The sequence below is a fragment of the Anolis sagrei genome, chromosome X, assembly GCF_037176765.1.
Source record: "Anolis sagrei isolate rAnoSag1 chromosome X, rAnoSag1.mat, whole genome shotgun sequence".
NCBI classification, from domain to species: domain Eukaryota; kingdom Metazoa; phylum Chordata; class Lepidosauria; order Squamata; family Dactyloidae; genus Anolis; species Anolis sagrei.
Window position 1 is genome coordinate 88,680,139 of NC_090034.1, and position 16,755 is coordinate 88,696,893.

At 43.5% G+C, this 16,755-nt stretch overlaps 1 protein-coding gene across 1 annotated transcript in view; it reads left to right on the forward strand.

Annotated features, from left to right (window-relative positions):
• Nucleotides 1-9,263, forward strand: part of NPHS1 (NPHS1 adhesion molecule, nephrin) — a 103,527-nt gene extending 94,264 nt beyond the window's left edge. The window contains exons 29-31 of the mRNA XM_067460668.1: nucleotides 449-551; nucleotides 2,496-2,638; nucleotides 9,065-9,263. Coding sequence (XP_067316769.1) covers nucleotides 449-551; nucleotides 2,496-2,638; nucleotides 9,065-9,193 — 375 coding nt within the window. The 3' untranslated portion in view covers nucleotides 9,194-9,263. The remainder of the gene's footprint in view (nucleotides 1-448; nucleotides 552-2,495; nucleotides 2,639-9,064) is intronic.
• The last annotated feature ends 7,492 nt before the right edge of the window (nucleotides 9,264-16,755 follow it).

A 16,755-nucleotide genomic window follows, 5' to 3' on the forward strand; every position in this document is an offset into this window, starting at 1 on the left:
AAAGGGCCTGAGGCCAGGAATTGTAGGAGCGGAAGTCCAAAATACCCGGAGGGATGAAGTTTGCCTGTGCCCAGTCTACATTAACCATATTATGCAGTTTGGAACTGCATTATACAAATCTACATCAGCTAAACACTATCATTTAGTGTAGATCCAGCCTCAGTATCTGAACTGTGGATATAAATCTTTATAAAGTTCATTCTTGAAGGCAGGTATGAATTTCTCTGCCTGTGGAAAACTCCCTAAAACCTTGCAGTTTTCAAGGACTATTTGCAGTTCAGAACTTATTATGTGAAAAAACAACAACAACCCCATACACTTCACTTTTTTTGTAGGGAAAGCATGCTTTTTCTGGGCAGGAGTGTTTTCTGTGCAGAAAATATGTTTTTTCCCCTAACAAAGTAATTCTTGCTGCTGCTAAAATGGCTGGTTGGCTTTTTTTTTCCAGAGCAGCTCTACAAAGATGTCAACATCTGGATCTGCAGCTACTACAGAGACTTGGTCACAGTTGGGTCACCATGCTGAAAAAGAGAGAAATGCCACCATTACAGGTGTCTGTCCATTGCCCCCCCCCCCCTGCCCCCGATCCTTAAATCCTAACCCCACAATCCGGACCCTGGGATGCAAAATGTATCCGTTCACTTTCTTTGGGTTAAAATGTTTCATCTACAACTTCTTTTCATCCTGATGGATCACCATTCTGCATATATAACAGATGCAGCTCCTTGGGCTCTTTACTCAAGCCCTCCTTTCTCTCACCATCCTATCTTTCCTTCCTTCCTCTTCCCCTCCCTTCTCTTCCATCCTTCCTCCTTTTCCTCTTTCCTCCCTCCTTCCCTCTCTGTCTTTCTCCTTCATAGAATAGAATAGAATCAAAGAGTTGGAAGAGACCTCATAGGCCATCCAGTCCTACCTCCTGCCAAGAAGCAGGAATATTGCATTCAAATCACCCCTGACAGATGGCCATCCAGCCTCTGTTTAAAAGCTTCCAAAGAAGGAGCCTCCACCACACTCCGGGGCAGACAGTTCCACTGCTGAACAGCTCTCACAGTCAGGAAGTTCTACCTCATGTTCAGATGGAATCTCCTTTCTTGTAGTTTGAAGCCATTGTTCCGCGTCCTAGTCTCCAAGGAAGCAGAAAACAAGCTTGCTCCCTCCTCCCTGTGGCTTCCTTCCATTGTTGGTGGCATTATGAACTCCACCAACAATGGAATGGAACCGGACTTGGCATACAGAACTCCCATGACCAACAGAAAATACTGGAAGGGTTTGGTGGGCATTGGCCTTGAATTTTGGAGTTGTAGTTCACCTACATCCAAAGACCACTGTGGACTCAAACAATGATGGATCTGGTCCAAAATTGGCATGAATAGTCAATATGCCTAAATGTGGATTTTTGGGGAAATAGGCCTTGACATTTGGGAGTTGTAGTTGCTGGGATTTATAGTTCACCTACAATCAAAGAGCATTCTGAACCTCACCAATGATATAATTGGGCCAAACTTCCCACACAGAACCCCCATGACTAACAGAAAATACTGTGTTTTCTGGTGGTCTTTGGTGAACCGTCTGACACTCCCTCATGAGCCCCCCCCCCCCCAGGCCCGTAGCCAGGATTTCGTTTCGGGGGGGGGGGCTGAATTTTTTTCAGGGGGGGTTTCAGGGGGGCTGAGTTTCGGGGGTTCAGGGGGGGGGGGGCTGAGTCTGAGTGAAAGAGGGTCCAGCCTAGCAAACCTTTTGTATCATTACCCCAATACCCTCATGCATATGGGATATATTGAGTATGGTGATCAGATCATGATATGAATAAACATAACAGTTTAAATAATGCACCAGTAAGACCTTTTCGCGAACCACCATGAGAATTTCGGGGGGGGGGGGGCTGAAGCCCCCCAAAGCCCCCCCCCCCCCCGCTACATGCCTGCCCCCCCCCCCCCAGGAGTCCCGACCCCGAGGTTGAGAACCGTTGAACTAGGATGTAGTCACGTACTAATGAGCAGCAGGGGCTACAAAGAGAAAAGAATATGAAAGATACTATCTTTTAAAGTGCAGGGAGGGCAAATCAGAGACTAAAATTGCCACGCTGAACTACTAGATTTCATGCTGGCAGGGGGATTCTGAGTTCTTTCTTTCTTTCTTTCTTTCTTTCTTTCTTTCTTTTCTGCCCTATTTCCAGAAAGGCTCCCAGGGGAGTTTGCAAATTGTCAATTTGACAATTCCCTGCCTTCAGCTTTGCAATCTAAAAAGACAGGAAAGACAAGGAAAGCGAGATGACTGTGATTAAATCCAGCAAAGTCTGGCTGCTGTTCACTCCCTCAGAGGCCAGAGCAGAGGCAGTTAGGATGGATGGAGAGCCTTTCCTCAGCCACTGGGATCAAAGAATGATGGGGCTGTTCTCAGAAGCTCCCTCAAAGTTACCGCAGCCCCTAAATGTAACTTCTCCTGGCTGTCATCCCAACTCCCAGTGCGAAACAAGGGATTTTCTATCTTTGCAGATCATAATATTCTGCCCCCCTGGCTTGGCTCCTCAGAGCCTCATGAGTATGAAGAAGTGAGGATGGCAAGGGCATATGAGGAGCTGGCACCTCTGTATGACATCTGGCACCCTAAGGAGGAACCACAGGTTCACGAATATGCAGTGAGTACCTGGAACCTCTTTCCTTGGGCCAAGGAAGGAGAGGCATCCTTTCTCTTTCTCGTTCCATTTCCATTCTCTCTCTCTTGTATGTTTCATGCCATGCTCTGTCTACATTCAAATAATGCATTGCTGCTGTCATATACATTAGGAAAAATGATGTATCAATTTGAGTCTAGCTTATTTTAACAGAGAATGTAAAAGGGGGGAAAGCGACATCAGATCAGCCTCCTCCCGACTGGCCTTCAGGAAGAGAGTCAAAACCTCGCTCTGGAGGCAGGCTTTTGAAAATTAGGGCAATGCAGTATGCCGAATATAGAATTATGTGCAGTTTGACCTTGGAATGTCCCTAGACCTTGAACTCTGGATGGCATGTTTTTAACTTTTAATGTATTTTGACCATTTTAAATATGTTGTAACTTTAAATTATTTTAAGGTGGATTTGTTGTTTTGAGGCACTGTGTATGTGCCATTGTAAGCCGCCTTGAGTCCCGCTGTTGAGGTAGAGAAAGGTGGGGTATAAATATGACAAATAATAATCTATCGAAATAAAAATGTAATGTTCATTTTTGGAGTTAACATAACTCAAAAACCACTGGGCGAATTGTGGCAAATTTGGACACAATACACCTATCAGCCCAACAAGTGGCCATCTCGGTGGTGGCCCCCCGACTATGGAACTCACTTCCCAGAGACATCAGACATGCCCCAACTCTGGCAGTCTTTAGGAGGAGCTTGAAAACGTGGTTGTTCCAGTGTGCCTTCCCAGAATAAGGAGAAAACTCAGCATCATGTCCTCAAAATGCACTTTACTACTGCCTTAGGATTTATTTTTTATTTATTTCGTGTCAGGGCAGCCAGTCAATTATATTACATTTCTAACAGAACAAAGCAAACAAACAGACATAATACAAAATTTGTGAGTTTGGTAGTTGATTAAATGTCCTTTGACCAGTATCTGGCCACTTGGAGTGCTTCTGGTGTTGCTGCAAGAAGGTCCTCCTTTGTGCATGTGGCAGGGCTCAGGGTGCATTGCAGCAGGTGGTCAGTGGTTTGCTCCTCTCCACATTCGCATGTTGAGGATTCCACTTTGTAGCCCCATTTCTGAAGGTTGGCACTGCATCTCGTGGTGCCAGAGCGCAGTCTGTTCAGCGCTTTCCAAGTCGCCCAGTCCTCTGTGTGCCCAGGGGGGAGTCTCTCATTTGGTATCAGCCATTGGTTGGGGTTCTGGGTTTGAGCCTGCCACTTTTGGACTCTCGCTTGCTGAGGTGTTCCAGCGAGTGTCTCTGTAGATCTTAGAAAATTATGTCTAGATTTAAGTCATTGACGTGCTGGCTGATACACAAATGGGATGAGCTGGAGATGTCTCTGCCTTGGTCCTTTCACTATTGGCTGCTGCCTCCCAGTGGATGTCAGGTGGTGCAATACCGGCTAAGCAGTGTAATTTCTCCAGTGGTGTAGGGCGCAGACACCCCGTGATAATGCGGCATGTCTCATTAAGAGCCACATCCACTGTTTTAGTGTGGTGAGATGTGTTCCATACTGGGCATGCATACTCAGCAGCAGAGTAGCACAGATGTCTTCACTGTATCTGGTTGTGATCCCCAGGTTGTGCCATCAGCTTTCGTATGACATTGTCTCTAGCACCCACTTTTTTGCTTGATGTTCAGGCAATGCTTCTTCTGGTAAGAGCACGGTCCAGAGTGACTCCCAGGTATTTGGGTGCGCTGCAATGCTCCAGTGGGATTCCTCCCCAGGTGATCTTCAGAGCTTGGGATGCTTCTCTGTTCTTGAGATGAAAGGCACATGTCTGTGTTGGGTTGGGGATCAGCTGGTTTTCCCTGTAATAGGCAGTGAGAGCACCTAGAGCTTCGGAAAGCTTCTGTTCTACCATCTCAAAGCTCCCTGCTTGAGTGGTAATGGCATGATCATCAGCATAGATAAAACTCTCTGTCCCTTCTGGCAGTGGCTGGTCATTTGTGTAGATGTTGAGTCTTAGGATTGACTGTATTCCCTCATTCTCTCTAAAAATCCTATCCCAATTATATCCTACCTGGTTCACATCAGCACTATTTTTTAATTTTAATCTACCACATTTGACCCGGCCTTTGGTTTTAAATGTTTATATGTTGCTGTTGATTGCTTATTGTCTATTTTGTTCATGTGATTATGATTTATATTGTATTGATTGTTTATTGATGTATTGCGGGCTTGGCCTCATGTAAGCCACACCGAGTCGCTTGGGGAGATGGTAGCGGGGTACAAATAAAGTGTTGTTGTTGTTGTTGTTGTTGTTGTTGTTGTTATTATTATTATTATTATTATTATTATTATGTTCCTGTGGGTTTTTTCGGGCTATAGGGCCATGTTCTAGAGGCATTTCTCCTGACGTTTCGCCTGCATCTATGGCAAGCATCCTCAGAGGTAGTGAGGTCCTCACTACCTCTGAGGATGCTTGTCGTAGATGCAGGCGAAACGTCAGGAGAAATGCCTCTAGAACATGGCCCTATAGCCCAAAAAACCCCACAAGAACCTTGTGATTCCAGTCATGAAAGCCTTCGACAATTATTATTATTATTATTATTATTATTATTATTTATTATCTCTCATAAAAACACTGAAAAACACAGCAGAAGAGACTTAAAAAGCAAAAAATTAAGAAATACATTACAATGCACCCACAAAACCACATATACACACATATAAACATCATTTAACCATGGGATTCATAGGTTAGTGAAGTACTCTCTGACATGAATTCTAAATACCTAAACTGCAAATTGCAGGATTCCACTGATGTTGCCGTGGCAGTTAAAGTGGAGCCTTAACGTTTTAACTATGAATTGTGAAAGGGGGTTATCACAAAGATTACACTTTGCATCTTCTGAATACCAAATATGTTCTCAATCCTTGAATGTCTTCTCCTCTCCAAGACTCAGTCCTTGATATGTTGCTGACAATTCTTGGAAAAGTTTGGACCATCTAAACCTGTGGGTCCCCAGGTGTTTTGGCCTCCAGCTCCCACAAATCCCAGCCAGTTTACCAGCTGTTAGGATTTCTAGGAGTTGAGGGCCAAAACATCTGGGAACCTACAGGTTGAGAATCACAAATCTAAACAGCATGGGAACATGGCCAATGGGAGCATGGAGGCTATAGTCCTAAAAATGTGGAGTCCCCAAGTTTCCTTACCGTTTGAAATAGGCTAAACTCTGGCGGAAGGAAAGATTGACCAAAGCATCCAACAAATATGTATTCTGAGCTGGTCCTGAACAACTTCCTCAAATGGAAGACATAGGGGAAGTTGCCTCCAGTCATTCTCCTCACTTTGTGGACATTCAGTCTATCCTGGGCCCCATCTACACTGACATATAGCGCAGTTTGCACTTTATTATATGGTCAGTGTAGACCACTGTTTCCCAACTTTTTTGACCAGGGACCACTTGACCAGGGACCACTTTGATCAGGAACCACTCTCCAACATCTGGGGTGCTGATTCAGAAAATGGCATTGGATAGACCACATCAGCTCTAGTTTCTGATACAGATCATATGGCATCCAGTAGTTGCCATTTGCTCACCCACAGAAAACCATATTTAATTACTTAGAGCTGATGTGGTCTATGCAATGCAATTTTCTGAATCAGTGCCCCAGATAACCCCAGGAACAGGCCTAAAAAAAAGACACCAAAAAAAGATTTTTTTTTTGTTTGGACTGTGTTATCTATTGATTTTGTTAACACTCACATTAAAAAAGAAGGGGGACTGAGGTTGAAAAAAATACAAAAGGAGCATGAGACCCAAGAAACTGTCCCTAAGGGCTTTAACAACAACAACAACAACTTTGAGGGACTAAACAAGGTCTTACAAAGGGCTGTTTTTTCATTACAACTGATGTGTGGCAATGGGAGCTAAAAACAACAACTTTGGGGGATTCTCCCCCCCCCCTCTCTCTCTCTGTGTGTGTGTCTTTCTCTCCTCCAAGGGTGCCAGGGAAGCCACGAGAGGGTGAGGGCAACGGCACTCGCCTCCTTCCTTTTTTCCGTGTCCTTCTCTCGCTCGCTCTCCTCCAACGGTGGCATGTATCCCTGACCGCAGACAGTATTTTAGGTCTCCCAGCCCACCTACGGACATTATTTTAGGTCTCCCAGCTCAACCACTGGTGTAGACTCATATAATGCTGATTGAACTGCACTGAACTGGATAATATGAGTCTAGACCAGGGGTCCCCAAACTAAGGCCTGAAATAGCCCTCCAAAGTCATTGGCCCAGCCTCCGCTCTAAACTTTAGACATAGGGTCACCCTAAGTCTGAAATGACTTGAAGGCATACAACAACAACAACAACAATCGTAATTAGCTTGACTTTCTCATCAGCCAGAAGCGGGCCCACACTTCCCACTGAAATACTGGTAAGTTTATGTCGGTTCACATTGTTCTTCATTTTAATATTGTATTGTTCCTTTGTGGATTTTCTTTTGCACTGCAAATAAGATATATGCAGTGTACATAGGACTTCAAGTTTTTTTTTAAAAAACTATAGTCCGGTCCCCCAGCAGTCTATGAAACCCTGCACTGGCTCTCTGCTTAAAAAGTTTGAGGACCCCTTGTTCAATCTGCATTATAATGGCAGTGTAGATGGGGCCCTGTGGTCCTAAACTTGTCTGCTTTCTTCAGGCATGATGGAGGATCTCATTCTATTTCTATTATCAAAGGTTCACTTGCTGATCTAGCTAGCATGCATATAGGCAAGGGAAGGAAGGGGAATGGCACCTGGTCCTTTATCCCAGGCAGTGAAATATCTTTGGCTAACTGACAGACAAGACATTTCAAGCACCAGGGCCTGAAATTTATGTTTCCCAACACCACGAGAGCAATCTGGGTATGTGTAATAGAATGGTCTGCCTTATCCAGCTCTCCTTTTTACCAACCCAGAAGCAGGTCACGAAGGCAATCCTGTAGTGCAGTGTGATAATTTTAGACTCTAAATTTAATGGTCTTATGCCCTCCCTGCTCTTTAAATGATAATGTGTATTATTTCTGTCTCCGGGGGCTCTGCTGCTTGCTCTGCTAAGTAGGGCACGGAACCTCTGCCCCAAAGTTCTGTTCTGATGGAGCCACTGAGTCAATTGTCTCGTGTTGTTTGGCCCGAACTGATGATAGTGTTCAGAAGGAGAATCGTGACAAGTTATTTAAAAAGACAGTAACAGCCAAAATCCTCCTGGCCATGCTGGCTGGGGGATTATGGGAGCTGCTGCCTAAATAAACCCCTCCCAGAAGCTGTAGCTTGCTTTGTGTATTTGCTGTGGTTGTGAGCCATTGATATATTTGTCTTCCATGGACCAGCTCCTATGAAGCCAACAGGAAATTGAAAGTCACCTGGGAAGGTCAAGAGCTTGTTTCCAACCTAAATATTTTGGTGTCACCTTAGATCGAACACTAGCATATAGGAAACACTGCTTGAACACCAAGCACAAAGTAGCTGCACAGAATAACATCCTGCGGAAACTTACTGGCAGCACATGGGGTGCAGATCCAAAATTAGTAAGAACATCAGCCCTGGCCTTGTCTTACTCAACTGCCGAGTATGCCTACCCTGTTTGGCATAAGTCTGCCCATGCAAAGCAGGTGAACATAGCGTTGAATGAAACATGCAGAATAATCACAGGATGTCTTAAACCTATACCTGTTGATAAACTCTACAAGCTAGCTGGCATTGCCCCTCCCCCCCCCCCCCCCCCCCGATGTGCAACGGGAAGTTGCTGCTAAGTGTGAGAGAAATAAAGTTGAACACTGTGAAAGCCACCCACTGCATGGCTACCAGCCTCCTCCCAGTAGACTCAAATCAAGGAAACGCTTTATGAGAACTACTACTCCTCTTGGCGTCCCCCAGCAACAGCAAGAGTATCCCTCTGGGCAGCTAAACCAAGAAATCCTAACTGGGCAGCTAAACCAGGAAATCCTAACTGGGCAGCTAAACCAAGAAATCCTAACTGGGCAGCTAAACCAGGAAATCCTAACTCCACAAAGGTCTTCCTCCAAGGGCAAACCAAGAATGGGCAACTTGGTAATCCCTGAACAGACTCATAAGCAGAGTGGGCAGAGCAAAAGACAACCTGGCAAAATGGCAGTACCTAAAAGAATCCCAAACCTTATGTGACTGTGGAGCAGAACAGACAACTCCGCATCTGTATGTTTGTCCACTATGCCCTGCATCATGTACAGAGGAAGAATTGTTGGAGGCTACAGACAATCCCGTTGCTGTTGTCCGTTTTTGGTCAAAAGATATTTAGCTACCTGCATTCCTTCTATTTTTATCGATTTCATACTAATTTACACAATGCTTTTGATACGAAATAAATAAATAAATAAATAAATAAAATGATTTGAAAATGGCAGAAAAACTAACTGCCCTTTTTGTTCCTTGTGTCCAGAGCCCCTACCAACAGATTGGAGGATTGCCGGCTGACTATGCAAAAGTCATGCAGATCTATGATCCGGTGGCGAATTACCTGCTCCCGCAAGAGGAGCTGCCGTTCGAGCAGCAAGGGGAACTGGTCTAAGCAGAGCAACAATCTGCTTGTCTGATCCATCAGGATTTGGTTGTCTTCTATAAAGTAACCCGTGATTATACACCGCTTTGTACTTTGTGTCTTTGTTTCCTTTTGTCAATATGTTGAAATTGTGGTGCCAAAGATGCAATAGCAGGAAGCATTGGAGGGAAAGAGATCAAAGACAGCCTGTGGTTGGTTGCATCACAGGTTTTGTGCTAGGTAGGTAACACTGAGGCAGATGAAAGGCTTATAACATGTGCTTCTTTATTGCCACAATTAGCTCACTTCCGCTCCAATAACATATGCTTCACTATAAGCCTGTGTTTCCTCTTTCCATTGTTTGTAGGTTCTATTTAGCACAAGCTCTGAGGTCCTATTTCCACTGCCATGTAATGCAGTTTAACTGCATTGAACTGCATTATGTGGCAGTGTTGCCTCCCCCCCCCCACCCCACGCCAACTACTGCTCTGGACCAGAGTGAAAGGGGGGGGGGGCAGAAGACAGTTCCATCTTGTCTTCTGTATAATATTATAATGTAATACAATATAGTACTAATACTAATAATACAATATTATAATTATATATTTTATATTACATGTAATATTACTAATAATATTACAATATAATGGTATAGTACAATATAGAAATATATAATACTGGTATTCAGGCCCGTAGCCAGGATTTCGATTCGCGGGGGGGGGGGGGGGGGGGGGGGACTGAGTTTTTTTCAGGGGGGTTGGGGGGGCCTGAGTTTCGGGGGGGCTGAGTCTGAGTGAAAGAGGGTCTACCCTAGCAAACCTTTTGTATCATTACCCCAATACCCCCATGCATATGGGATATATTGAGTATGGTGATCAGATCATGATATGAATAAACATAACTATTTAAATAATGCACCAGTAAGGCCTTTTCGTGAACCACCATGAGAATTTCGAGGGGGGGGGGGTGAAGCCCCTCAAGCCCCCCCCCTCCCCGCCCCAGCTACATGCCTGCTGGTATTTTACTATGCTAATAATAATATAATATATTGTATGTATATATATCCTCTTCAGGGTGAGAAGGGTGGCATATAAATGTTGTAAAATAAATAAAATAAAATAATAAAATAAAATATAGTGCAGTTCAATGCAGTTAAACTGCATTATGAACTTGCATTATATGGCAGCACAGATGAGACCTGAGATTACGTTTCTAACTAAACACAGAAGACTGCATGCAAAAAGCTGCCAGACTCCATAGAATCATAGAGTTGGAAGAGACTTCGTGGGCCATCCATTCCAACCCCCTGCCAGGAAATTCACATTCAAAGCACCCCTGAGAGATGGCCATCCAGTCTCTGCTTAAAAGCCTCCAAAGAAGGAGCCTCCACTGCACTCCAAGGTAGAGAATTCCACTGCTGACAGCTCTTACAATCAAGAAGTTCTTCCTAATGTTCAGATGGAATCTTCTTTCCTGTAGTTTGAAGCCATTGTCCCGTGTCCTAGTCCTCAGGGCAGTGGAAAACAAGGACATGGAACAATTGCTTCACACTACAGGAAAGGAGAAAAAGAAAGAGAAAGAGGGAAGAAGCGGATTCATCTGCTTTTCACTATTTGGATGCATTAATTTAGATAGCATGTATATAGCACTGTATGAGAGAAGTAGATGCACCTGCCAAATTCTTCCTTTCTCCTTGCTGGTTTAAAAAGAGACTTGGGCCTGGAAAATTGAGGTGGGAATAGAAGAGAACCAAAACAGCCAACTCTTAATCGGTATTTGGGCAGGAGGAACTAGGTTAGAGATTGATGGGTAAAACAGCATTGTGTCGTCGAAGGTTTTCTTGGCCAGAATCATTGGGTTGTTGTGAGTTTTCTGGGCTGTATGGCCATGTTTCAGAAGCATTCTCTCCTGACATTTCACCCACATCTATGGCAGGCATCCTCAGAGGTTGTGAGGTCTGTTGGAAAATTCCATATATCTGTGGAATGTCCAGGGTGAGAGAAAGAACTCTTGTCTGTTTGAAGCAGGTATGAATGTTGCAATTGGCCACCTTGGTTAGCATTGAATAGCTTTGCAGCTTCAAAGCCTGGCTGCTTCCTGCCTGGGGGATCCTTTGTTTTGAGCTGTTCGCTGGCCCTGATTGATTCTTGTCTGGAATTCCTGTTTTTTAAGTTTTAAGTGTTTAAGTGTCCTGGTTTTAGAGTTTTTTCCATACTGGTAGCCAGATTTTGTTCATTTTCATGGTTTCCTCCTTTCTGTTGAAATTGTCCACATGCTTGTGGATTTCAATGGCTTCTCGGTGTAATCTGACATGGTGGTTGTTAGAGTGGTCCAGCATTTTGGCATTCTCAAATGTCCAGGTTGGTGCTTCAGGTGCTCAGGATGAGTTAGTCTGCAGTGCCTTTCATGTTCCTTGATTCGTGTTTGGGCAATGCTGTATTTGGTGGTCCCTATGTAGACTTGTCCATAGCTGCATGGTATACGGCAGACTCCTGTAGAGATGAGAGGTTCCTTCTTGTCCTTTGCTGAACGTAGCATTTGTTGGATTTTCTTAGTGGGTCTGTAAGTTGTGTTTCTTCATTAGCTTCCCTATGTGGTCAGTGGTTCCTTTGATGTAAAATGGAAAACTCACAACAACCCAATGATTCCGGCCATGAAAGCATTCGACATCACATTGGTGAGATTTATTCTGGAATATTGGCTGCTTCTTCTTGCCAGGCACAGCCCACAGTGGCCAAACAGCCTGGATCTCACTATCCACGACCGCTCTAAATTGCTCTATTTCAAGGTGAGGTAGCAAGAGCATGATTGGTAGAAGAGTCTGGAAACACAGTGTTGCAGATAAGGACGCATGTGTAATTAATTCCATATGTAGTAACAAAAGCTTAACTATGTAATTTACAATGTAACAAGGAACTATGTCATTTGTATGTTAGCTGTAACAGTCCAAATCATTTTAATTGTTACAGGATGGAGCTTGACATCATGGCAACATAATTACATTTAAACTTTCTTAATTGAACCTTTAGTGTTTCCGAAATCGAGGTTCATGTTTTTAGGTTAGATATAATGCAATTTGATTATGTAATTTTAGTTTTATGTTACAATTCGCGGTTAAATGTTGATTTACTTTGGGATTCGGGTGGGTTGTTACTGTGTTTGTGTTTATGGCTGTTTTTAAGGCATTGAATGTTTGTCTTCATGTTTGTGATTGGCGGAATCCACCCTGACTCCCCTCGAGGAGATAGGGTGGAATAATAATAATAATAATAATAATAATAATAATAATAATAACCATTATTGGAAGGAATTTCAATACTGTAATGAGAAATATTTGAAGGTTATTTCAAAGAAGGTGGGGAAGGTGGGAACTAACTCAAATGGCGGGAACAACCTCCCTATTTCGTCAGCTCCATTGGCTGCTGGTCCACTTCCGAGCACAATTCCAAAGTGCTGGTCTTGGCCTATAAAGTCCTATACGGTTCCAGCCCTGCTTACTTGTCTGAATGTACCTCCCTCTACGTCCCGTCTCAGAGCCTAAGATCATCTAGGGAGGCCCTGCTCTTTATCCTGCTTTCTTCGCAAACATCTTTGGCCGGGACAAGAGACAGTGCCTTCTTGGTGGTGGCCCCCCACTAGTGGAACACGCTCCCCAGTGAGGTTAGGTCAGCTCTATTCCTCCTCTCCTTTAGGAAGAAGCTTAAATCATGGTTTTGGCACCAGGCATTTGGGTAGTAGGTTTGGTAGCAATTGTAATGTTTGAGAATCTGACTATGGACTGGCTATGGACTGGGTTTTGGGATGCTGAATTGGACTCTGATATGGCTAAATGTTTGAAAATAATGTTTTAAAGGAATTTTTAACTTAATGTTTTACCTATTGTTAAATGTTGTGTTGTATTGTGTTTTGCTTTGTGTTGGCATTGAATTGTTGCCGATTGTAAGCCGCTCCGAGTCCCCCCTCGAGGATTGAGAAGGACGGGGTACAAATGTTTCAAATAAATAAATAAATAAGTTCAAGTTCACTTTTATTATGGTCAATAACCAGTTCGGTGGATACAAACTGAATTCATCGCTTCAATGAGCAAGACTTTCTAATTTCTGGAATGCATTCTTACAAGTATTGTAACAAGTATTTTCCAATTTTTTGCCATTTTCTTATTAGTTCTATGTTTTTTAAAACAATAACATCAAGCAATGGAGTGAATGACAAAAGGAGTTAAAAACATAATGAACAGCTGCCAATGTTTTCTGATATACTAAAATATATATAACAAGAATTACTTTTAGGAAGTAACTTTCCAAAAGTCCACGACTTGGCTGTGTTTAGCATCACTGACCACTTCCAATTTTTCATAGAAAACAAAACACATATAACCAAATAATATCAGAGCATGGTCAAGATAGCAAAAAGTATTAATCAGGGAGAACATACAAACAGAGAGACTGCAGTGGTTTGCTTTTGCCTGTATCTGTTGGGAAGGGATTTTGCAGCCTCTCTTGCTCTGCTAATTGAGTATAACCAACTTCTGCACTTTTCACCAAAGGAGGTAAGTTGAGGACAAGGGGGGAAAGCAGCAGCAGGAAGAGAGAGAAATGGGAATGCTCGACAAGCATCTGAAAAAGTTGGGTGACATTAGATTAATTGTGATTATCTCTTCCAGATCAGGGCAGTTGGAAGTATGAAAAAGTTACACATTTGTTTACTTTTTGATTTCTATATATATGGAATTTTTTTTTCATGTCAGGAGCAACTTGAGAAACTGCAAGTTGCTTCTGGTGTGAGAGAATAGGCCGTCTGCAAGGACATTGCCCAGGGAATGGCTGGATGTTTGATATTTTTACCATCCTTGCAGGAGGTTTCTCTCATGTCCCCACATAGGGAGCTGGAGCTGATAGAGGGAGCTCAACCCGCTCTAATCGGATTCAAATCACTGACCTATCAGCCAGCAATCCTGCCGGCACAAAAATCAGCAACTACTCTGTTGGGATGTCAAGCGGCAGCCAATTGCTTTTACAAAGTAGCATCCCATGTTTTGGTGTGATACATAAAAAAAAAGGAAAGAGGATTGCTTTCCCACTTTGTGGCTACATAGAGTCAATGTGCCGCATGAGAAAGTGGTGCGGAAAACTCCTGGGAATTGAGCCAGAGAGCCACACAGGGCTCTGAATTCAGCCAGGGATCTGGCTACAAGTTTCTGGGCACAGATGCTGTGAGAGGGTGTAATGCAGGCCAAAGCCTGGTGAACAACAAAAACACGCCGTGTTTATTATTATCCCTGCAGCTTAGAATGCTAAAGACCTCATCTTGTTTGAAGCCCTGGTTCCAAGCATTACAAGGACAGCACTAAAACTGTGCATAATATTTGCCTCACATTATTTTAGGCAGACTTTATCACACTGCTAGATACATCTTCTAAGAAGGCTCTTCTACCTTTAAAGGACAACTTTCCAATTATGGTGTGTTTTCTCCAACCAAAGGACCCTGGGATTTCTTGTTTGGTGCGGGCACTGAGACTTCTAGAGGTCTTTAGCAGCACTCACAGATTCTACGTTCCCTGGATTCCTTTAAGACAGTGTTTCTCAACCTCCCTAATGCTGCGACCCCTTAGTACAGTTCCTCATGTTGTGGTGACCCCCAACCATAACATTATTTTCATTGCTACTTCATAACTATCATTTTGCTACTGTTATGAATCGTGTTGTAAATATCTGATATACAGGATATATTTCCATTCATTGGACCAAATTTGACACAAATACCCAATACACCCAAATTTGAATACCGGTGTTTAATTTTGTCATTTGGAATTTGGAGATGCTGGGATTTCTAGTTCACCTATAATCAAAGAGCATTATGAACTCCACCAACAATGGAATTGAACCAAACTTGGCATACAGAACTCCCATGATCAACAGGAAATACTGGAAGGGTTTGGTGGGCATTGACCTTGAGAATTGTAGTTCACCTACATCCAAAGAGCACTGTGGACTCAAACAATGATGGAACTGGACCAAACTTGGCACGAATGCTCAATATGCCCAAATGTGAATACTGGTAGAGTTTGGGGGAAATAGACATGACATTTGGGAGTTGTAGGGACTCAGATAACCCAGTTCAAAGCAGATATTGTGAGATTTTGCACACATACCCAATTACGCCCAAATCTGAATATTGGTGGAGTTGGGGGTGGGGTCCGTTTTGTCATTTGGGAGTGGCAGTTGTTGGGATTTATAGTTAACTTACAATCAATGAGCATTCTGAACTCCACCAACAATGGAATGGAACTGAACTTGGCCTACAGAACTCCCATGACCAACAGAAAATACTGGAAGGGTTTGGTGGGCATTGACCCATTGACCTTGAATTTTGGAGTTTTAGTTCACCTACATCCAGAGAGCACTGTGGACTCAAACAATGATGGATCTGGACCAAACTTGGCATGAATACTCAATATGCCCAAATATGGATTTGGGGGGAAATAGGCCTTGGCATTTGGGAGTTCTAGTTGCTGGGATTTATAGTTCACCTACAATCAAAGAGCATTCTGAACCCCACCAATGATAGAATTGGGCCAAACTTCCCACACAGAGCTCCCATGACCAACCGAAAATACTGTGGTTTCTGATGGTCTTTGGTGACCCCTCTGATATCCCCTGGTTACCCCCAGGTTGAGAAACACTGCTTTAGGAAGTGGAAATGTCTATTACACCATTTAAAGCTTGTAGGAAGGCTACACTTTTAAGAGAGGGATGGAGAGGAAATATTACACTACAGAGCAGTGGTTCTCAACCTGCGGACCCCCAGATGTTTTGGCCTTCAACTCCCAGAAAACCTAACATCTGGTAAACTGGCTGGGATTTCTGAGAGTTGTAGGCCAAAACAGCTGGGGACCCACAGGTTGAGAACCACTTTGTCATACCTTATGAAAGTTTCCTTCTCTCTGTAGTTCTTTTAGGTGGTAGAAGAACCCTCTTAGGATCTGTATCTAGCAGCAAATGGTGGATTATGATGGGCACAGCCCAAAGAGGAATTCAGGCAGCAATTCTGTATCTGCTTACCTGGGAGGAAGCCCCATTGCACCCAACAGGGCTTTCTTGCCTGGGTAAACATGTACAGGATTGTTGTTGGGTTTTGCCTATGTTGTTCCTCTGATGAGACTGGTCCCATGCTATGCAATCCAAAGAGTCGACGAACCAATATGGTTCAAGTAAAAATTCATTTCATAGAAATGATATAGATAATGCCACCGGGAGCACGCTGACCTCTGAAGGGATTTTTAAAAAATCATTCTCAGATTTTGAACTATTGCCTTACTGATGTAATGGATACTGTCTCCACCTAGGGAGAGAAGTAGGCACCCACTACAACTTCCCATTGGGAATCAAATCAACATCAGCAAGGAAGCAGTTGGGCACATGGCCCTGGTTCCAATAACTTACTTAAATATAGCTGGCATAAGGAATCAATTCCATTAACAAACAAACAAACAAACCCAACACTCAAAGAGAGAGAGATATCCAAGTTTCTCGACACGCTGGATAGTAGGAGAGGAGTCCTGCTGATCAGATGCGTTCATGGACAGAAAGCCA